Source organism: Ochotona curzoniae, unplaced genomic scaffold (assembly GCF_017591425.1).
Source record: "Ochotona curzoniae isolate NIBS_2020 unplaced genomic scaffold, NIBS_Ocur_1.0 scaffold_4701, whole genome shotgun sequence".
NCBI lineage: Eukaryota > Metazoa > Chordata > Mammalia > Lagomorpha > Ochotonidae > Ochotona > Ochotona curzoniae.
The window spans coordinates 44,760,973-44,785,414 of NW_024467122.1; the positions used below are offsets into that span (position 1 = coordinate 44,760,973).

Consider the following 24,442-nt stretch of genomic DNA (forward strand, 5'->3'; position numbering starts at 1 on the left):
AAAATAATAATGACAAAAATGTTTAAATACCCTCATATGAATATACCCATATACGTGCAGATGGGTCTATTCATATACAATATGAAAAATTTCTATGGCTATATATATATCCATATGATGTGTGTGTGTGTATACATATACACACAAAGCAGTTTGTGATAGAAGTTGTCTAACAAAAAATTCAAGGAAATATATTCACATTGTATAAGATACTTGTAGAACTAATATAATTTTAGAATACCATTTCCTAACCAGTGAAGAAGATATACTAGAAATAAAATGGATAAAATTGGATTTTTCTTTCCTCCGCTGTTGTGATCTGTTACTGTCTTTTACCAACTAAGCAAGCAGGGAATCTATTCAAAGATGACTGGTAGTATTTGTATCTGAGGTTCAAAGAAAGACTGTATCACACATATTCAGAATTTCACATGTAATCTTTGACAGTTTCCTTAAAGTGGAAATAGTAAGTTATTTACAATGAATTTTGGAACTCTTAATATTTGAGTTAGAAGTTTAGAAATTCTGTGATTAAACTACTTTGAATAAAGGTAGACTATATTCAAATCATAATTAGCTATACTTGGAAGTGTATTAAGCAACCTCTTTTTAATAAACCAATTATTTGAACAAAGTTCAAGTATGAAAAACATTATAAATGTTATGTTAACTATAAAATATGAAGGGATAATACAAATTGCTTTGAACTTTTACTGTTCAACATTCTTTCCTAGGAAGGCTACTGCATTGAGTGATTTTAATTATGTCCATTATTAGCTTAATGAATGATGGAAGAGCATGGTGTGAAGAAGCAATAATTAGCATGCCATATATTAGCTTATTGGGACATTCACAAAAGAGAGCTCAGAGTAGAGGAACTGTCACAGGTGAGGATGTGTAGGAGTGGATTTCAGGAATTGGAACAGGCACACAATTAAAGCTCACGTTTAAATTAACACAGCATATATTAATGCTAACCCAAAGGGTGAGACCTTAAAAAGCATATATTAGAGATCTGAACAAAAAGTTTGATAGCTTACAAGAGGGAGATGCAGAAACTAAAAGCTATGCAGGCTGCTGAACACAGATAACACGAGCTATGAAAGACATGTGTGCCATAATTATCTGAAAGGCTGAAGAGAAATCTGGAAACAATTCCATAGAAACATGAATGAATACACTGAGATTACCTTATTACATGACATTATTTTTCTGATTACATACTAAAAGGAAAAGGAATATTTTAAAAATAAGAGCTTAAAAGGTAACATGTGGATGAAAGAGCTAACATGAGTGGTTGGGCCAACTGCTGAGCTTCTCATCAGGTAATGAGCACAGCAAGTATAAGAGGATTAGAAGTAGCAGACAAGTTTCAATTGAGTTTTGTGTTACATCGAAGTGTGCAGCGTGGGGCAGAGGGGAAACAACTCTTCCAAGGGCACTTTGTGAGGACATCATGGGGTGGTAGCAGAGAACAATCCCTTAGGAGGAACTCGTAGAGCAACTAGGGAAATTCTGCAGAAATAAAACATCTCTGCCAGACGGTATTCAGCTGAGAGTTTCTGGTGGAAGTGTGAAACGACTGAGCTACAGATGAGGCTATGCAGTGAATTCAAAACACAAGCAATTATTTCCAAATATTGTGATTTTGCTAATATGAAACGTTTCTTTAGGAAAGAAAAGCAATGAAATGAAGATTTTACAGAATCATGAGTCAGAGGATCTCTTGGTGATAATGGAGAAACTGAGAGTCTAATTAAAAATAGCTTCGCTCAACAACAGGATAAGGTTAACCTGCTAAGGTCAAATCACCCACTGGGTCTATAAAGAGAACACTGTTTCTCTCCATCCTATTAAACTTATCTGGAAATGTCAATAAAATACTAGATAGAAGTAAACCAGTAAATGTAATTTATTTGGGAATTACATGAAGCTTTTAACAAGGTCACATGAGACTGCTGGGGAAAATAAATAAGCAGTCTTTAGGAGAGGCCACAAGAGAAACTTCTGGCCTTCACTGTAAAACTTGCTAGGCAATAAAAACAAAGTTTCAGGGACAATTTCTCTTTTCTTCTCTAACACTGAATTAACTCTTCCATAAATATAAATCACTTTTAAAAAATCGTTGTAGAAAAATGACAAAATGATAGTAGAAAAGAGAAATAAACTCCCAATTAAAAAAAATAGACCAACTCTCAATGGTAAAATAAGTATGTAATGGAATTTTCAAAAGTTTCTTATCACTGCCTCTGTACAGATACAAATGTTAATGGGAAAAAAAGGTAACAAAGTAATAAGACTGATTTTTATGTATTCCAATGAAGGTTATCTCCTTGGAAGTTGTCACTTAGGGACACTTACCCAGCAGTACTTTTTTATAACTGGTATTTATCAAATTATTACTAAAAATTTGCAAAGCACTGAGTTCATGGTCAATACTACAAATTTATGCAACGGAGGCAAATCTTCATCCTTTAAGATTCAAGTCAGAACCCAGTAGAGAAAGAAGGAATTTCTATCCAAACACCAAGTTTCTATGTAGCTATTAATTTTGCAACTTCCAAATCTTTTTACTATTTTTGCATGAAAGAGCAAGGGACATGAAGTAGAAGCTTCAAGAATTCTATTCAAGGGACTATGTAGGGCTCCTCTGCCAATATTTTTGAGTCCAAATGTTAGAAAAATCTCAAACTGTACCAAGACATATCTTGCTGTGTAACTTCCTCTTTTTCTTGTCCTCTGAAACCACTGAAAGTACTAGCAGCCTTTCAAATACTGCAGATTGCTATAAAAATCCTTGTTCTCCTTGGCCCAGTAACCTCCTGGCTTCACTTCAGGCTAAATATAAAGTTCCTTTAAATAGTTCTCACATGGCATATTGCTTGTACTTTCAGTGTTCTGGTCACTCGCCACTCACTGAATGAATTATAGTTCGTCTCGTGTCCCATTTTAACACACTCTTCCCTTCTGTTCAGAAAAAAAAAAAGCAATAACTCTTTGTAGGTAATATAGAAAAGCATAAAAAACTGTATTTTTCATTTAATATTTTGTTCACATATCTGTTGCTAATACCTAATATATTTGGCATTTTTTGCTTTCAGAATCTTCTTCTACTAATACATTTTGCAAAGACTTGATATCTAATGGTCTGTATTGCCTTTCTCTTATATTAGTATAGCTGCAAGTTTACTAGAGGGCCAAAGCAAAAAACCAGTATTGTACATTAACCCCGTCAATGCTGTCTCTCAGACAGCTGTAGTTCCTTTGGCAGCCACAAAGTATCACTGACACATCATGTATGAAAACCTTTAACTCTTTCAAAGGCAGAATATGTCTACCTCCTACAGTGAGAAGCTGGTTTTAGGGAGACATTTTTAACCTCCCACAATGTGAAGTTGGTTTTAGAGACTGAGATTCATTAATGTATCTATTCCTATACATTTTACCTTGTCAGACATATCTGTCCCTTGTTTCAGAGAGTTAACTTGAATGCTAGTCATTGGAAGTTAAGTCCAATGCTAGTATTCAGAAGTATCAGAAGTTTCCAAGAACTTTTGGGCTGCCAACAAATTTAATCAGCATGACACGCAAGAGTTATGCTCTTTCAACACTCAATTTTCTTAGGCTTTTTTAATTCTGAAAGGATTTTGTATTTTACTCCATTTTTCTCTGCATCCATTGGGTTAATCAGATGGTTTTATTCATCAATGTCTTAATATAACGCATCATGTTTATTGACTTGCATATGTTCAACAATCCCTGCATCCCAGGGATAAATACCTCTTAGTTCAGGTGGATGATATTTTTGATGTGTGATTGAATTCAGTTAGCTAGTATTTTGTTGAGGATTTTTGTATTTATGTCCATGTAGGATTTTGGTCTACAGCTGTCTTTCATTGCTGTGTCTTTTTTGGAATTAAGGTTATAAACATTTCCTAGAAATTTTAAATATTTTAAGAATTGGGGTTAGTTCTTTAAATGTATGCAGAATATACCAGTGAAGGCAGCAAATCCAGGATTTGTTTTGGGGAAGGGCTCTTTATTACTGATTCAATCGCCATACTGGTTGCTCTCTGATCTTATCCTGCCTTTCTGCCTCAATTTTGGTAAATCTACACATTTCTTCTAGATTTTTTCAATTTGGTAGTATACAGTTCTTTGTAATATTTTCTGGTGATTCTTTTCATTTCTGTGCTATTCACTGTAACATTACCTTTTTTAGCTTTGATTTTATTAATTTGGCTCTTCCGCTTTCCCCTCTTAAGACCAGTTCTTCATTTCATTTATCTTTTGTATATTTAATTTTTTAATTGGCATAAATTTTCCTCTTAACAGTGCTTTTGCCATATACAATAAATTCTGATGTGTTGTCATTTTGTTTCTAGAATTTTTTATTTCCTTTTTAAAAAAACAAATTAAAGAATTGTTTTGAAAGGCAGAGGTACAAAGAGGAGGAGGTAGTGAGAGACACAGACAGAGAAAAGAGAGAATGCAAGTGCGAGAATGAATCCTCACTGCACTGATTCATACCCAACGGGCTATAGTGGCCTGCCAAGCCAAAGTAGGGAGACTCTCACTCTATCAGGTCTTCCATGTGGGTGCGGGGGCCCAAGGATTAGGATCAACTTCCATTGTGTTTCCAGCAACATGAGCAGGGATCTGGATCCAAAATGCCTGGGATGTGAACGGGAATCATATGGGATGCTGGCTTTAAAAGGAAAGGCAACCTGCTGGTTCCCAATGTAGCCCCTTATTTCCCTATTGGTTCTTCTATGACACATTGTTCATTCAGAAACATATTTTGCTTAGCATATTTTTAAGTTGTTTAAATATAGCTTCATTCCATTATGGACTGAAAAGAGGATAAGAAACAATCTTTTTTTTTTTTTTTAATTTTTGAGATTCATTTTATGGTCTTATATATGGACTATCTGGAGAAAGCCCCATACATTGATGAAAATAATGTGCATTTTGCAGCTGGGGGATGAAATGTTTCATCATGTCAATTAGATCAATTTTATCAATAGATTAGCTCTACTGTTTCTTTATATATATTTACATATATATAAACACATATTTTATATATTACATCTAAATATATAATAAACATAAATATGTAACATATGAAATACATTTTTATAACATGTATTATATAACAAATACTTTAAATATAGATATATCCCTTTATATATTATAGAGAGAGAGAGAGGAAGAGAGAGAGATATACATACACACATACATAATACATTTTTCTGTTGAGTTGATCTGTCCATTGATGAAGATTTGGTGTTGAAGTCTTTGTAATTTTTTGAAGTGGAGCTTTGATCTCTATTTAAATCCAATAACACACACTTCAAATACCCAGGTGTCAAGCATATATATTTACAGTAGTCACATCTTTCGGTAGAATTTATCCCTTAATTATGATGTCCTGTTTTGTCTCTTTTACGCTTTGGTAATAAAGTCTACTTTTTTTTTCCCAATCTTAGGATGACTGGTCCTGCTGCTTTTTAATTTCTGCTTGCATGGAGTAATTTTTTCCACCATTTCACTTTAAGTTTTTATGGCTCATTGCTGGTGAGGTGTGTTTCTTGCAGTTGGCCATTGATAGTTCCTGTTTGTTAATGCATTCAGCCACCCTAGACTACTTACATTCAAGGCTATTACTGATAAGTAATGACCTGGTCCTGTCACTTATTCATGACTGTTCTATTCTGGATTTTCCTTGTACTTTGACTAGGATGCTGTCTGTTTTTGTTTTTTGTTTTTTTTTTTTTTTTGGTTCTTTGTCTTTTGTTTTTGTTTTTTTAAGTATCATATGTAAGGCTGGTCAGGTGGTGACAATTTCTGTTTGTTTCTGAAGGTTTTTATTTACCTTAATTGATAATAGAGAGCTTTTCTGGGTCAGCATTCTAGGATGACAGCTTTTTTCTCTTTTAAAACTTGGACTATGTCTCTCCATTTCCTCCACCCTATATGGTTTCTGATGAGAAAATAGTGGTCAGGTTGATTGGAGATTATTTGCAGGTAATCTGGCATTTCTCTCTTGCACATATTAGAATCTTTTCTTTATGTTTTACTTCTGAAAGTCTGATTGCAATGTGTCATAGTGAAGATCTTTCTTGATCAAAGCTTTAGAATTCTATATGCTTTCTGGCTAATATCCATATCTTTCTACAAATTAGGGAAAATTTTTGCTGCTATTCAGTGAAAAGTCTTCTAAGCCATTCTTTCATACTTTCAAGAACTTCTAAGATACTTAAATGCTATTTAATGATATCACATAAATCTTGAACACTGTTTTTCTAATTTCTTCTACATTTTTTGGATCTGAGAGATCTCCAAGGATTTGTTTTATAGCTCAAATATTCTTCCTTCTGCCTCACTGAGTTTATTGTTAAAGCTTTTCACTGTATTTTTTTTTATCTGACATACTAAATTGTTCATTTCTAATAGTTTGGTTTGATTTTTCTTTAATATCTCTATTTCCTGGCAAATTTCTCATCCATGTCATATATGGATTTCTTTAATCATGCATTTAATTTTTTTAAATAATCAACACAATTTAATACTGATTGTTTTAAGAAAGGTATTTTTAATATGAATAATATTTCAGTGTGCTTTTTTATCTTGCTATTTTATTGTATAACTTTTATGAGCCAGAGCTGCAAAAATTACAATGATTGAATCAGTACTTGATCCTTGGGGATTCTAAATAGAAGAGCCAAACTTAGCTTGTGAGAAATAAAAAAAGGGAAATTTCTGATTTGTACTAAAATATGGATCCAAATCTTAGAGCATGTAAATCTTAATTTGTTAAGAATGAATTGGAAAACAAATTGCCAAAAATATATTTTATCAAATGAATATTGCTTAAGTGAATCATGAACCTTTTACTGAAACTAAATTGAATGAATGCAGAGAAAGAAAAGAAGTAGCATGAAGTGAATCAATATGAAGGAGTGAAGAACACAGATCTAACAACTGTATACTATCAACACAATTCACTTCTCCTAACATGCATCTATACTCTTAAATGCATTTATTGCTACTTTGTACATAAAGTACCTATACTTATTTATCTAAACAAAAGCAGACAACGTGTTCTTTAAGATTTGCTGTTTGATATGTTAAATAACCTCAGCAGCAAAAATAAAATGCAATTATTGGAGCACAGCTAAACGACCCCAGAGCACTCAGGCTCCATTAAATTCGCTTATATTTAATTACTCCTGCCCAAGGCAGGTGAGAAATTTATTCAAATGATATCTTTTCTTTATCCTGTAGCCAAAAATGAAATAAGAATCAGTGATTTTAAATTCAACTACACTCTAAAACTCTGTGACGATTTAAGATGTTATAAAACTAGTTTTATTATAATTGTGCTGTTAAATGCTTAATATAAACATTTCCTTTTAGAAAAATCGGTGTCAGTCACCATCAACATCAAGTATGAATGCATTTTTGTATACTTCATATTAAACATTTTAAGCTCAATTAAAAATATTGTTAAGTAGAAGTTATAAAACCATCACAATTTCCTAAAACATATACCTGCATTCCATCTGCAGAACCTTTAGCAAAGTAAATAAAAATGTGAGATCAACAAGTGTAACATAGGGAGACAAAAAGCCCAACTCTTTAACAGGGATGGAGATTGGTCCTTAATTTTGACTGCTGCTTAGAATGAATTACTTAATAGACTTTCAACAAATTCCGGCAACATTCTACACTCTAGAACATTCAAATTATTATTGGCTTCAGAAGCTAATTTCACAATTACTAAGATATTGTTTGTATAATGAAAAGTAGTAATGCACAATATATGAACAAATGAGCAACACTATGTTCCAATAAAATCTTAATTTCCATATTCAGATGGCAGGTCACATTGGGTCCACCAACAGTAGTTTGATAATTTTATGTACTAGATCAGTATATAGTCCTGTATCTTGGCTTCATAATGGAGTCAAATCATATTGGGCCTTTGAAAAGTATAAGTGTTTGGGTTTGATCCCCAAATATCCTGACGTAATTCAAATGGAGTATACCTTGGTCATTGTAATTTTAAACTTAAATGGAACTCTGAAATGCATCCAAGGTTGAAAATTATTTTAGCACTTGACCGGGGCTTTTGATACAAAGGGTTTTCAATATTCACAGAAATGTGTTTTATTTAAAAATAAAAACCCTACAAGTATCTCAGTGTTTTTTTTTACAACAAATAAAATTATCTTTAATTTCCATCATTTTGAAGAATATTGGATATAGAAATCTGCAGAAGAGTAATAGGCAGGTGAATAGAAAGCGTGAAAGTGTACAGATATTTCCATTTCTCTTGCCAGTTTGATATATACTATAAATAAACTTAAAACCATAAAACAAACAAACAAACAAACAAACAAAATAACCATGACTGATTTGAATCAAAGCTTGGTCCTCATAGGAGTCAGACCTTAGCACCCCTAGCAGAGTTAAGTTTCTGATCCGTCTATAGGTCTAGTCCTCAAAATCCCTTATGTTGATTTAGGAAAGGGCAATATGGATGCTGTAATTTTTTTTTGGCCATTAAACCATTACAGGCTAAGACTAGCTTTGCAAAAGTGGAAGATCATTATTAGAAAAACAATCCTTCCAAAATAACAGAGGATAATAAATTATTTCATATAACAAAATTTTAAAAAAAAACTAATGACAAAATCAGGAAAAACTCTAAAAACAATTAACTTATCATTTACAACTTATTATTTATAAGATTATATGAATAGAGTCCATCATTGTGGTGTGGCAGTTTAAACGACCACCTACAGCACTAGCACCGATGGGGGAGCAAGTTCAACTTTGTGTTGCTCCATTTCTGATCCAGCTCCCTGCTATGGCTCCTAGCAAAGCAGCAGATGGCTCCACGTCTTTGGTTGGACCTTTGCCTTTATGAGAGAGATCTGGATGAATTTTCTGGCTCTGGCTGTTGCAGCCACTGAGGAGTAAATAAGAAGATGGAAGATCTTTTTCTCTCTGCCTCTTCCTCATTGTATCTCTACCATTTAAATTAATAAAATAAAGTTCAAATTCTATATAAGCATGAAGCATCCATCTAAAAGTATATATGCACAGAGAGGTTAGATAAAAGAATGACAAAAATAGAAGAAAAATGTAATGAAATGTAATGAAAGGTTACTTTTATTATTAGTTAAGAAATGATGAGTTGTGAGAAATGAAACAAAATATGTTCTTTACCAATAAAATGGACAACTAAATAGCTCCAGAGTTCTGCTACAAAAACATCACACTCGGATCTCCCTAAGGTAGAGAATTACACTGAGATCTTTGAGCCCAATGCTACATACCAGAAAGGGAAGCTGAGTCACTCACAATTTGTGAAACAGTAACTTACGAGACAGGAGTTCAAGAAATAAAGAGCTCCAAAAACTAACAGGGGGCTTTCAACTTGGCCTTCAAGGCCAGTTTGTTCATACGTTGAGTAAAACTCCATCAATGCTGAATAACAAACAAACAAAAAAATCTCTGCTTGGAAAAACACTAGAAAGCTCAATAATTTACAGAGCTTACACAATATTAACATATAGGTTCCTGCTAGTGTGGTATATATTATTAAATAGACGTATCATTCAATAGAAACACCAGAAAGGCCACATTTTAATGCAGACAAATTAGTTACAAACAAAAGATAAAAACAAAGATAGTATGATACATACTAATAAATTAAGAGCAGGAATTCCAGAAATACTGGAGAAGAATGTTCTAGAAATGATAGAAGGCATAAATACACAGGTTTCAGATGTAACAGTGTAATACTTATTTAAATAAAAAGAAACCTACAGTGGTGGCACACATTGGGCTAAAACTGCAGAAGAGACAAAGGACATAGCAGATCTTAAAACACTACAAAACAAAGACACCTATATAAAAAAATAGATATAATCAAATTAAAAGCAGACCTTTTAGAATCAACAATGGTACCAGAAGGGAAAAAATACATTAAATTATGAGACAAAATAACTCATGAACTCAGAATATAACAAAACATTCTCTATTTTAAGAACAACTAGAAGTAATTTTCAGAAAATAAAAAACCAGGAACATGTATTTCTCTTGTTTAGCCTCATCAATAAACAAGAAAATGACCCAAAAAGTGGAAGACTGAAATGCAGTAAGAAAGGGTCCAGCGCTATGGTCTAGTGGCTAAATTCTAGCCTTTTATCTACCAGGATCCCAAGTGGGTGCTGGTTTACATCCTGGCTGTTGTACTTCCCTTCCAGCTTCCAGATTGTGGTCTGGGAAAGCAGTGGAGAATGGCCCAAGGCCTTGAGACCCGGTACCCAGCTGGGAGACCCAGAAGCTCCTGACTTTGGATTAACTCAGCTCTGGCCATTACGGCAACGTGGGAAGTGAACCAGCAGACAGAGGATCTTTTTGTATCTCCTCTGTGTAAGATCTGCCTTTGCAATAAAAATTAATAAATCTTAAAAAAAAAAGAAAATGTTGATCAAATAACTAGTAATATTTAGGAAGCATAAACATTGTATATGTAAGACAAGTAACAGCAACAAATATAAAAGTGTCATCAAACAGATTAACAAGAAAATCAAAAAGTAATCAATTTTAAAAGAAAGCATATAAATCATGAGGAGAAAAGCCAAAAGATCTTGTACTATTAAGGAATCCAGTTACAATTATGACTAGCTACATTTGGTACAGTTCCTAGAAAAAAAATGACTTTTAAAATGAAAGCCAAATACAATCATGTTGAAAAGGAAGAAAAAAAAAACCCACAGAATTTATCACCAACAAACTCTCACTAAAAGAAGTATTAAAATGAGTTATTCAGGCAAATAAAATAATGCTGTTAGAGGAAACAGGGCTTTACCATGAATGCTGTGTAATGGCAGAGCATAAAAGTAAACAGAAATGAATTTTGCTTTTACAGCCTCAAATGATATAAGAATAAAAATATGCATAGAATTAAAATGTAAAGCAAGCATGAAAACTCAAGAAGAGAGATAGCGTTAAAAATATTATAAATTCCTAGCATATTTGGGAAATGGTACAATAACATTTTCTTATCAATAAAAAGAAAATTTAGAACTGATATATGCTCTAATATGGATGAACTTTGAAAACATTACTCTAAGTGAATGAAGCCAATACAGAGACAACATATGCTAGGATCCCACTACCATGAAGCTTTCACAACAGGCAAATCAACACGCTAGGTTCCCACGGTACCTGGACTGTGCAGAGAGGAATGAAAATCAGAAGGAAGTGAAAGGAAACTGGGAGGGGTATCAGGGATTTTTTTAAAAACATTTTAAAATTAGAATTATTCTAAAATTAGATTGTGGCGATGATTATAAAACTTGCAAATATACCAAGACATTCAATCTTACATGCAAAATAAGTGAAGCTTGTAGTTTATCCATGAAATTTGAAAACAAAGGGTGTACAAATCCTAAAATTTACTCACACAATTCAGACAAAAACTTTAAAATGGGAGAAATTCAGGAAGGAACAAATAAACTTGCTTTTTCACTATTCTCAGAAATCACGTTTTAGGAGTAATTTTAGAGTTGGTATTTGAGACTGTTCTGAATATTCTTCTTATGTTTTAAAATCTTTATTAATATGTTGAATGTCAATATGAGTTCTCTTGAACTGAACAATTTATTACTGTTTACGCTCAGTAAGGTAGTAATACTGTTGCGACTTCTCTGCCCACCTTTAAACACAGGAGTGATGTGATTAGATCAAGACATCATAACGTAAATGGTTTAATTTAGTGTGGATAGTGAGTCTTCCAAACATAAACCTACATGTTGAATTTCAGAGAAAAAGGTACCTACTCCCATTTCTTTTCTGAGAGAATATCCTTCAAAAGTAAAGTAAAAGACTTAGGTCTTCAACTGTTGGAATGCAAACAAATCTGTCTAGGGGATACAAAAATTAGGAGATATTTCCAAAGTCCTGATCGCCCTCTCTCCCCCTTTGAAATGCAAACATACACCTCCAGATATGCAAATCTCTGGAGTTTAGTCTCTTCAGTGATGAAGAAGTTTCAAATCTTATATTTTAGTCTAGGTCTCAGGTTTGCAAAATGTCTTTAAAAAGCCCCAACTATTTAGAAACATAAAATCATTTCCTCTGCTTCTCCACATATGTAACATGTGGGATAAAATGAAGAAGAAATTGAGGTAAACCAAAACACTGGACTGTCAAATTAGATGCAGGCCATTTAGAAATCTTGTTCAGTATGAACCTTTACCAATAATTTAAAAAAGAAGTAGACAGGTAATTAAAGAAGCACAATGAGCAAGGAGCGGTTGCACAGAACAGCTCTGTAAGTCCTCTCCTGACACACTGGACGAATAGAGTTGTCCAGATCAGCATATACATCGAATTAGGATTATCCTACTATTTTCAAATTCTTCCAAATAAAACTAACTTTGCTAACGAACATTCAAACTCACAGTGACTAGAGTGATGGCCAGATATTTCTGTTCAATAAATTCTGGATTCCCTTTGGTTTTGGACGTTACTACATTCCAGATAACATAGTACAGGCTGATAGTCACTGGTTTCTAGAAGTCATTATGCAACATATTTTCCTCCGGACAACAAATGTTGTTCCTTTATAAGTTCAGCCCTAACCAGTGTTATACAGGAAAGATATTTTTTTTTTTACCTATTAAAAAAATAAAGTCATAGTCTTCAATAAAGTCCTAACATAATGGAGCCTCAGGGTAGTGTTTTGGTAAGTGGGCATCCTGAGCTTGACGTCTGACACTCCCTGGCCAGGGATCTTAGGAAACACGACATCCACAGTGATTATTAGTCCCTTCCCCAGCCACCCATTAGCATACAAGCATTCTTCCTGTATTGATGACCTACATGATGTTGCCTGAAAGAAAATACTGTCTTTATCTAGTTATTTAAAGCTCTGTTCTAGCTCCAAGGCCATCTCCAGATGTAGTCGGTCTTCTGGAAGAGCGCTCCCTCTAGTGCTTCTATTTGGAATAGCAAGACTTTTTCCTCTAGAGTTTTAGATAGATAGTATGGGAAAAACCAGAAGGAAAAATCCTATAGGGATTCATACTGTGCTGCTGGGCTGGTTAAACTGCCACCTATAGTACTGGCATCCCATAAGGGAGCCGGTTGGAGTGTCAGTTGCTCCACTTCCAATCCATCTCCCTGCTAATGCATCTGGGAAAGCTGCAGAATATGGCCCAAGTAGAAATATATTAAACTGATTTATGCCTACAATGATTATACAAACTCTATGGTTTAAAATCGCCCATCTATATAATTCACAAATAACAAATTTATGAGAAAAACTGTCACAATGGTAAGTACAGTCCATAAACGAAGAACTTGACAGTAACAAGTTGTGAACTACTCTTTTGTTGCATCATCAAGTGGGAATGTGTCACTATTTTGCTGAAATTATCAAGGTGGAAGCCTGATGTAAAGTTTGAACATCACTGGAATTTTTTCTACAGAAAACAAATCCAGAATTTTACCATCAGTTAAGGATAACATAAAACCTGGAAAAGATAGCGAACAGTATTCATCTCTAGCCTAGAGGCTCTGGCACTGAGAGCACATGATTGCACCCCTCCAAAGAAAGGTAATTCACCTTTAAACACTTTCCTACCTCATGTGAGGACACCCCCACACAATTCGCATTTATTACCTGTTTGGACCCATAACCTTCTTTATAACTAGGATTCCCAGATCTGCAGCTGTATAACAAACCCACAGAGCCAGTAAAAACAGTAGCCTTGTTAACACTTCTCCTTAGCATACATTACAGGATTTGAAGAAAAAAAAAGTCACAAGACACTTGGCACTGTGTTTACAGATAGTCCTTGAATTGCCTGCAGGTAGTGAAATCATGAATGTATCTAGGACCTTCATAATTATAAACTGCCTAGTTTAGTGGGACTTACACAGTATTTTCTACCTGTTTTGTGTATAGCATGTCTAATTTTAAGTATAGATCCATTAGAACAGGAAAAATAAAGGAAATATTTTGTGCAACTGGAAACGTATAATTGTGCACTTGAAACCTTCTCCACTACTTTATTCCTATGCCCCAATACTAGAAACCTTGCAATCAAAGTCCAAGCATTATTTCTTTTTGCTGCCAATGTTAGAAACTATAATACCTAAAAGCAGAGGGTGAATTTTTGGACACATGTAATTCAGAAAAGCTGAGCCACAAAGATACAGAAAAGTTGAGTGGACCAATAACTCATAATGATACTGAATCAGGAAAGAAAAATCTCCCAACCAAAAAAAAAAAAAAAAGGTAGACTCATTGGCCAGGTTTCTACGAAACTTTTTAAAAAGAACTAATCCAAATTCTTCTCAAACTATTCTTAAAAAAAACTTGAAAGAACTCTCCAAAGTAAAGCACAGCATTACACTTACTAAAAAGCAGAAATAGAGAAAGAAAACAAATCAAAGAACAATATCTCTCATGAATACAGATGCAAAATTTCTTAACAAAATAGTATGTAAAAATGACAACAAATCAAAGCAAATCACTTACAGGGCGCAAAATTCAGCTTAGCATTTAAGTTGCAGTTTTTGATGCCTACATCCCATGTAGCAGTATCTGGGTCCAATTCTTGTCTCTGCTCCTAACAGGCTCCGCCCAACATGTAAGTTGGAAAGCAGTAGTGATGGTCAAGTAAAGCAACCTGCACTGACTTTTTAACTTCGGACTTTAGGCTCAACCCAGCATGCTTGTTGCAATCACTTGGGGGGTAAAACAGCAAATAGTATCTCTCTTCTCTGCCTCTCAAATCAGCAAATAATTACAATAACCATAAATCATTTATCATGGTAAAGTAGGATTTATACTACAGATGCCAGAATAGTTCAACATATGTAAATCAGTAAATATAACACACAACAGAATGCAGAAAAAATACAAATGGTCATCTCAAGAGATGGAGGAAAAGCCATTGTTGAGATTCAATATCCCTTCTTGTTATAATTTCTAATTTCTAACCAAATTAGGTATAGAAGGAATGTACTACAACATAATAATGGCTACATATGACAAACTCAGAGTCAGCACCATACTTTATGGTGGAAAACTGAAAGTATTTCAATATCTGAAGTAAGGCAGGATTGTTCATTTTCACCACATTGTATTTGAAATTTTAGCCTAAAAAAAAACAGACATGAGAAATAAAATAATAAAAAAAACAAAAGTCAAAACTTATTTGGAGATATTATTCTACAGATACAAAAACCTAAAACTCCAGCAAAACAATACTAGAAATTATTAATTCTAAAAAGTTGCAGAATAGGAAGTCAACATGCAAAAATCAATAGATTTTACAACCAAAAATGAACTACAAAAATAATGACAGCCAGTCTCATTTACAATAGCTAAAAACAAACAAAAAAGCCTGATATGGAAATAAACTTAACCAAGGAAATTAGATTTCTACAGTAAAAATTAGAAAATAATGGCAGAAAATTTTGAAGAAGACACTCCCCCCTCCCTCAAAAAAAAAAAAAAACTCCTGGCAAAATTGATTTGCAGATTTGATATTATCCTCATTTAAATGCCAGTGGCATTCTTCAAAGAACAAGAGAAAATAATGCTAATCTCATATGGGAGCAAAAAGGCCCTTAATATTCAAAGCAGATATGAGAAAAAAGAAGAAAGCCAAACACCTCACAATAGAATATGTAAACTTGAGACATACTACAAGGACTATCGTAACCAAAACAGTATGCTGCTAGCTTAACATCAATACATAGACCATGGGAAGGAATAAAGACATCACAAATTAATTACACATTTATAGCAAACTGGCCTTTGACAAGAGTGCTAAAAATATACACTGGGGAAAGAACAGGATGCTTAAGTGAACAGTGTCGGAATAGCTGGATATTCATGCGCAGAAAACGGACAGTGGTGCTCCTTACCCACCACTCATCTCTCACCCTATAGAAAAATCAACTCAGGAATCTAAGTGTAAGACCTGAAAGAACTAGAAGAAAATGTATGGGGATGATTCTCTGGCATAGGCAAAAACTTTGACAACAACCTTATAATACACAGACAATAAAAGCAAAAATAGTAAAATGAGATTATCTTCAACCAAAAAGCTTCTACATAAACAACCAAAAATGAGAAGATGATCCACATCATAGAAAACACAATTGCAAATTGTGCTTCTGACAAAGTATCAAAATTCAGAATATGTAAAGAAGTATTTTTAAAAACCCTAAAACATTATTAAGAAAGTGCAAATGACCTGAGTTGAAATTTATCAGAAGAGAATACAAATAGCTACAAACAAATGAAAAAATGCTCAACATCATTAGCTTCCAGGGAAACACACACTCAAACCAGAATGAGAGATCATCTCACTGAAATGGCTATTGCACAAAAGCAAAAAATAATAAATGCTGGTGAAAATATGCGGGAAAAGCAATTGTTATACACATTATTAGAGGAAATGGAAATAAAAAAACTATTTTAGAGAAATGATGAGGAAGGAGCAGCAGGGTAGTATGACAAGCTAATCCACTACCCTGTGGCACCCACATCCCATATACACGCCGGTTTATTTCATGTCACATGTTCCAGGTATCTCACTTCTGAATCTATTTCCAAAAGAAATAAAATCAGCATATGAAAGATATATCTGTACACCCATTATTACAATTGCTAAAATAAAGACTCAATTCATATAACCATGAATGGATGAATGAGTTAAGTAGATGAATATATATACAATGGAATATTATTACTCTACAAAAAGGATGAAATCCAGTCATTTGCACCAAAATGGATGGAACTGGAAGATACTGTGCTAAGAGGAAGAAGCCAGACACAAAAGGCAAATGTCAAATTGTCTATCATGTGCATGGACGTAAAAAAAGGTCCACCTGAAAATATAACACTCAGCGACTGGGAGTGGATTGCAGAGTACAGAAAAGCTGGAAAACAGATAAATAGTTACAGTTAGAAAAAACATGTATGAATGCTCTACAGGGCAGTGGGGTGACACAGTTCACAATAACCAACGGTGTATTTTATAAAGATCCTGAAAAGAGGTGTTAAATGTTCCAAAGGTAAAGAAATGATCAGGAAGGACCAACATGGTAGTGTAGTGTGCTAATCCTCTATCATGTGGCACCAGCATTGCGCTCCAGCTGCTCCATTTCTGACCCAGCTCTCTGCTGAATAGCCCGGGAACGCACTGAGGATGACTCCAGTCCTTCGTATCCTGCACCCACACAGGAGTCCTGGAAGAAGTCCCTAGCTCCAAGATTCAGCTCGGCTCAGACCATCACAGCCAATTGGGGAGTGATGCAGCAGATGCAAGACCTTCTCTCTCTATCTGTTCTCTCTCTGTAAAAGCTGTCTTCCAAGTAGAAATAAATAAATCTTTAAAAGAAAAAAAGAGGGAGAAAGATAGGGAAACAGAAATGCTGATCATTTTGATCTGATCAGCATACACTGCCTACATGGGCTGAAATATCACACTAAACACCATAAAAATGTGTACGCATAAGCTAACTAAAAATAAAAATTTAAAGAAAAAATAAAAATAAATAAGATACCCTTTGTTAGTACAAAATAATTTAACTGATTAAACTCATCTTTTAATTTGTATGGTCTTTCTAGTTATTTGGCTATTTCAGAAATAACACATGTTTAGAAGGGAAGATACTTTTCTGGTGATGAAAAAGTGGTGTTCTCTTTTTATCTCACTCTTTTGTTTTACAACCAGACATTCTGCTAAGCTAAGTCATTTTGCATCTACTAAAATCCGTGTGTCTTTTTCATTTATTTGTTTTTACCATGAGGTCTCTAATGAATTAATGTTTATAAGGAGACTTTATTAAAATCCTTATTTCTTTCTTTTCCAGAATACATCAGAAATTTGCTACTTGATTTTTTTAAATTCTCAGTAATTGTTGAGCTTTATCTCCTGTGTCCTTGACATTTATTTTTTCATTGTGGGAAGAAAAGAGGAAGGAGTAGCATATATAATCAGTTTAGTTCTTACATAGGCCTGAGTTTGATTTTGAAATATCGTATCTCGTAGGTATTAAGTATACAAATACTCAAATATATACAGAATTTCACACTGCAAGAAATCATGACTTCTTGCAGAAAAGTATCCTTTAGGGATGCATCATAAAATGTAAAGGATGGCCTGGAAGTTCACAGCAGTACCAAATTGGAAAGCTGCCTGCAGATCTACAACAGAAAGCAGAGCTAAGTGGCACAGTTATCTTACAAAGAAGCACACTGTTCTATAATGAGAATGAATACTCTATTGTATTACTAAATAATATGGGTGAATTTTATGAATACAATATCAAGCCAAGGAAGCCAGAAACAATATAGAATGGGTTATATTATTCTATTAACATTAAATTGAGAAACAAAAAAAATTAATCTGAAGGTTCAGGTGTGAGGAGAGTTCTAATCTTTTGTAGGGCAAGACTCACCCAGGAAGACACCTGCCATGATCTATAAGGAGACCTGAATGGTGACTGCACCGCTAGAGTCACTTCATGAAAGATGCGAGGCTATATACTTGAGGTTTAAGCCTTTTCCTATGCTATGCTTCAGCAAAAGAATTCTTAAAACAAAACATGACTCACAGTTAGTGACATAGAAAATAGCACATGAAACACATGTTTCCAAGTCTTCTGAAGGCCTTTAAAATCAATATACCCTTTAATATTTTTCTAAAGATTAAACTTACTTTAAAAAAAATCTACATATGCTGCAAATGCTAAAATCAGCTCCATACTCTTGTTGAGATGCCAAAATAAATTAACTCAGTTTTACACTTTATAATTTAGTTTACTACCGTTTTTTGTTACTTATAACCCCTATAGAGCACTAGGCATACACAAATAAAATGACACAAAATATTAGTCATTTTCTATTATAGATGTGATAATAATGTCAAATTCTATGGCTCTGTCTTTCCAATGCAGCAGTCTAAACAGATATAACATGTACCTCCCAGTGAAGTAGCTTGCATTCTTTTTAAATTTTTTAAAAAATTTTTATTGGAAATTCAGATATACAGAGAGGAGGAAAGACAGAGAGGAAGTCCCTCCAAGCACCAACCCACTCCCCAAATGGCTGCAATGATTGGAGCTACGCTGACCCGAAGCCAAAGCCTGATACTACCACCAGGTTTCCCATGCAGGCACACGGTCCCCCAAGGTCATGGGCAATCCCTGACCGCCCTCCAAGGCCACAGTAGGGAGTTAGATGGGAAGCAAGACCACCAGGATTATCATCATCATCATCCATATGGGATCCACATGCGTATAAGGCAAGGACCCTAACCATGCTGGGTCCAGTAGCTTGCATTCCTCACTATGAAAGTATACAATCTTAGAAGATCCAAAAGAGTGAACAGGATAAAGTCAGAGAGATTTCTGCACAGATTCATCTACAAATGCCTATGCCAAATACATCTATATCAAGAGCTATAATCATAGAGCTGTTCAGCAATCTTTTCTTGAAATAAGAATGTAAGTAACCTCAGTCTTCATTATGTTTCACAGCCAAGGAAGTACAGGTTCTCTAAAGAAAGTTTTTAACTAAAGACCTCAGTAAGATGAGAGAAGCTTGGTTTTATTAAAGAGAAATATTATGGGACCTGCTCTGTTCAACTTCTTTTAGTGCTGTTTAAAATGGGAACTTATCAGTAAAGTCTTCCGCAGCTTGAGACCTTGTTATTTCTGAGATCAGCAAGGCAAACACTCTCAAATGAGGAACATGATTTGGACTCTGGGAACCCTGAGGCTTCAGGGCATTTTCTGTAATAGGTTCATGAAACAAATATATTGGACTCAAAGTCTCTGGTTTCTCACAAATGAATATAATTATAAAATTGAAAACAACAAATTAAATGTGTTCATACATAATTTCCATATTGGAATCATATTACAACCTGCCTACTGTCTGTGCTAACAGATCAAATAATATTCTCTCAAACCTGATTTTCTCAGCATTCTCAACAAAACTCAGTACTGTTTATTTTTGATAACACAAAGAAAACTGATAATTCTACCTTAGTATTATCAAAATTTACTTTAAAATGTAGGGAAATAATGTTTTGTGCCAAATACATATTCTAAGAAGCTTCAGAAATACAAACACACACACACATAAACACACACTCTACATCGTATTTCCTGTTTCCACAAAATTGATTTCCAAATCATATAAAAAGAGTTTACATAGAGGAATAGAGGAGTCATGATACAATAATTGTTTTAGAACCAGTCCTGGGCCCAGCACGGTGGCGCAGTGGTTAAGGTCCTCACCTTGAACGCCCGGGATCCCATATGGGCGCCGGTTCTAATCCCGGCAGCCCCACTTCCCATCCAGCTCCCTGCCTGTGGCCCGGGAAAGCAGTCAAGGACGGCCCAAAGCTTTGGGACCTGCTTTGGCTCCTGGCTTCGGACTGGCATAGCATGGGCCGTTGTGCTCATTTGGGGAGTGAATCATTGGACGGAAGATCTTCCTCTCTGTCTCTCCTCTCTGTATATACGCCTTTCCAATAAAAATAAAAAATAAAATCTTACTAAAAAAAAAAAAAAAAAGAACCAGTCCTTGGAGAAAATAATAAAAGAACCTATACCTATCGACCACCTTGACAAATGGCCAAAAGGCCATTTTAAAATTTTCCTTGTATACACAAGTTGCTTGCTTAAACTCTGCTTGTGACTGTATATTTATATTCTAAGCCCCTCTGCCTTTCCATTGTAACTGCTCACAGGCGCACTGAGATTATCTATGAGGTAAATGACAACTCCCTTCAAAGCTTGGCCACGTACCAAAAGCAGCGACTTTGATGATTACTGCTTGAATGTTAGATGCTATCATCTCTCGGAGCAATTCTTCCTGGTTTCTCTGCCAAAGGTAAGCCAGAGGCTGGAGATCAAGCCTTTCACACCTGCACAAGAAAAAGGAACAAAAAATAAAATCATATCTTAGCATCCCATACTTGGATACACAGTAATTACTTTGATTTTAAACATAATGCTTCTTTCAAAGATTTTAGCATTTCAAATGCTTTAAAAAAACACATTTTGCATAATGAGGTTTATATATATAACATAAACATATTTAATTTCCTTGTGCCCTGCATAAACAGATAAAAATGATATATTCAGGCAGACAAGAAATATTAATTTTAGTAAGGCTCTAAGTTTAGATCTATGCAAAAGAGTTTAAAGAGTTTATAAATGCCATTGGATGATAACTCCGGCTTTTAAATCACCCATGGATTTAAAAATTGTGAAGATATGTAAAAAAACAACAACAGAAACAATCCTAATAAAATAACCAAATATTGATCAAATGTATAAGTTTTTATTATACTTATTTATTGTTTTGTTGTCTTTAAAGAATTTGATTTTGAGAGGAAAGAAAATAATCAAAACAAAATGCACAATTCACTGAGTATCTAATATGTACACTGTATTGGTACGCTAGGAAAAGATATGCACTTTGAAGTCCAGATGAATCTGGGTTTGAAACCTCATTGTGATTTCCGGCTGCATGAGTTTGGCAAGCCAAGTAAGCTCTAACTCCCAGCATTTACTGTTTATGTCATAAACAGAGGCAAAAAATTCACTGTCAAAGTAACATCAAAAGATGGCAAAGCTAAATCATACTTTACCCTCCTCACATACCACGTCCAATCTACGACTACGCATATCATGGCTATTTTTTAAAACTAATATCACTGCTAACTTTCTAGTATGAGCCTTAATAATCTATCACCTCAATATCCTTACCCTTTTAAAAATCTGTTTTCATTCAACAGCAGTGTGATGCTTTTAAAACATGAAAAAGATTATGTCATTTCTCTTCTCTCTCTTTTTTTTTAAGAGTTATTTGCTTTTATTGGAAAGGTGGATATACAGAGAGAAGGAAAGACAGGAAGATCTTACATCCGATTGCCTGGCTCTTAATGAGTTCTTACAATGAGTTCTCTTTCAGAATCCAAATTCTTATTAAATGAATCACATGATTGGTCATTTATTCACATATGGCATTAGCATAGCACAGTATTTTCTTCATGTACACTACATTGACTTTAGTAATAAACCAAAACTTTCCTCACTGAAGAAATTATTTGCAAATCACTTTTTTGCAACATCAAAAGTATTTAAAGAAGAGATCCTTCTTAGTCGCCATATGGGATTCAGGGGCCCAGACAGACACACTTGGGCCAACTTCCACTGCTTTTCCCACAACATTAGCAGAGTGCTGAAGTGGAAGTGGAGCAGCCCAGACATGAATCAGCACCTGTGTGGGAACCCACAATTGCAGTCAAGGCTCGACCCGCTATGCCACAACACTGCTCCTGGGAAGAATGCTTCTAGTCTATAGACTAAGGATATGCAACCCATCAGTACATTAGTTGCTCACAAACGTCAGGAGGCACAAAGTAAGAAAAAAAACTTTTTCAAACTTTGCATGCTTGACCTCTTTCAACTTACTCTATTTCTATCCTCCACTGTCCAGAGATTCTGATATATTACTAAAAATGTGAAGTCAACACATGACTATGCTTTAACTCAGCCTTCTCTTAGTTTGCTTAAGAAAGTCTCTCTTAAAATTGTCTTAAGCCCACAGTGGAATTACAAAGAAAGTAAACAAAATAAACATAAAGCTTTAGTTCTCAAGCTCATTACCTGTAGCTTTTTAAGGAGGTAGTCAATATATTTCTTTGTCAAGAACAAAAACTGATTCATAAATAATGTCATTCTCTTACTTCTATTAACTCAACTGAATGGCCAAGTCATTTATCTACATACCAAGGTGTAATCCAAATAAACTGAGGCATCCATAATTATCCATACATAATTATGCAAAATGTATAAAATATCTCATCAAAAGTAAAATTGAAAAATAAATTCATTCAGGTGATATTTTGCATTGCCAACCTTAAATAATCATCATTTCATGTTATAATTTTTGAGTAGATCAATGGAGTTGAATATTTTTGTGTTTACGCATAAAGATTTAATGTTAAATCAGTGCTACATCTTTTAGGGAGAGGAATGGTAGAGGACACAAATGATTTAAAAAGCCTTTGTACACATGTAAGTATTCAAAATACATGAATATTTTGATTCAAGAATTGAGTTCTATGGACTCAGGAGATTTTCCTTAACATGAGTTTTTTTCCCTAAACATATTACAGAATTCCTTCTATTAGCGACTGATTTTTATATTAATGAAATAAATCAAAAGAGATTAAAGGAATATAGTAAATCAAATATGGAAGAGTTGAAAATAATGCTTCTCAGTTTCTGAAATTTCAGTATAGATTATTTTTCTTGATAGGAAGTTAGGAGTTTTCTTATGTGCAATGTTCAGTGATGTGTGATGTAAGTTTTCTTGTATGACAGAAAAAAAGCAATAATGTGACACTTGCTATTTAGGTAAACACACACATTTAGTTCCAGGGGCCATATAGAATATTAGATCTATGAATGATTTATGTGTAATTATTTATTTTATACTAATTCATAGTTAAAAATACATGTATTTTAAAAACACATGACAACTTAAAGATCTCTTACACATTTTCTACTCGAGCACGCTGATAATCAGAAAGTATGGCACCTACTGATACTCCTTCTATGTCTTCTTTTTCCTAGAAACAAAGGAAAGATATGCAACTTTAAAAATAAACACAAGGTTTATGCTTTCATCATCCTATGAAAATTACAAATACACTATGTCTCATCTAGGAAACTGTGAAACATGCTAATTTACTGAAAATTCAATTCATATTCAGAAACAAATAATTATACGTATTTAAATCATCCTCTTAACTACAGAAAAAAATTATTCATTTACTTAAAATTTGAATAACCAGAGACCCCCTTCGGAAGACTAAGGCAGTACTTCCAAAATGTTTTCACACTTAACATATTTTTAAAAACTCACTGATGTTCGATGGAAACTTTTGTGAAATTTCTATTTAAAGAAAATATTTTCCCAGATTGAGTAACTTCTTTTTTTAAATTATGCAATGGCATAAATAGATGAGGGAGCGTAATGATTTCATTTCTGCATCTTAGAAAAAGATGACTGATATGGAACCATCCAGAAAGTAAAGATGTTAGAGGTATTGTCCAGGTAACAATACAGCACAGTAGATAAAGCATTCTATCACAATAAGGAAATGATGAACTATTATTAATGTAGTTTCAAAGGACATTTAGCAATATATTCAGCAGTCCCACAGGGACAAGGACTAGCCTCACCAGCATACACATTAATGATCTAGAAGAGAATATAAACTCAAATATGATCAAGTTGAAACATGCTACAAAGTTAATATGGATTAAAAAGGATAGAAAAAATTAGACAGATACCCAGCAAACA

The 24,442-nt window shown here is 34.1% G+C and overlaps 1 protein-coding gene across 3 annotated transcripts in view; it reads right to left on the reverse strand.

Moving 5' to 3' along the window:
• Positions 1-24,442, reverse strand: part of DPH6 (diphthamine biosynthesis 6) — a 117,791-nt gene that overhangs the window by 24,161 nt on the left and 69,188 nt on the right. For all 3 annotated transcript variants that reach the window (XM_040970232.1, XM_040970230.1, XM_040970231.1), the window contains exons 4-5: positions 23,632-23,705; positions 20,869-20,987 (exon numbers count right to left, since the gene is read on the reverse strand). In XM_040970232.1, the coding sequence (XP_040826166.1) occupies positions 20,869-20,987; positions 23,632-23,705 (193 nt within the window). The remainder of the gene's footprint in view (positions 1-20,868; positions 20,988-23,631; positions 23,706-24,442) is intronic.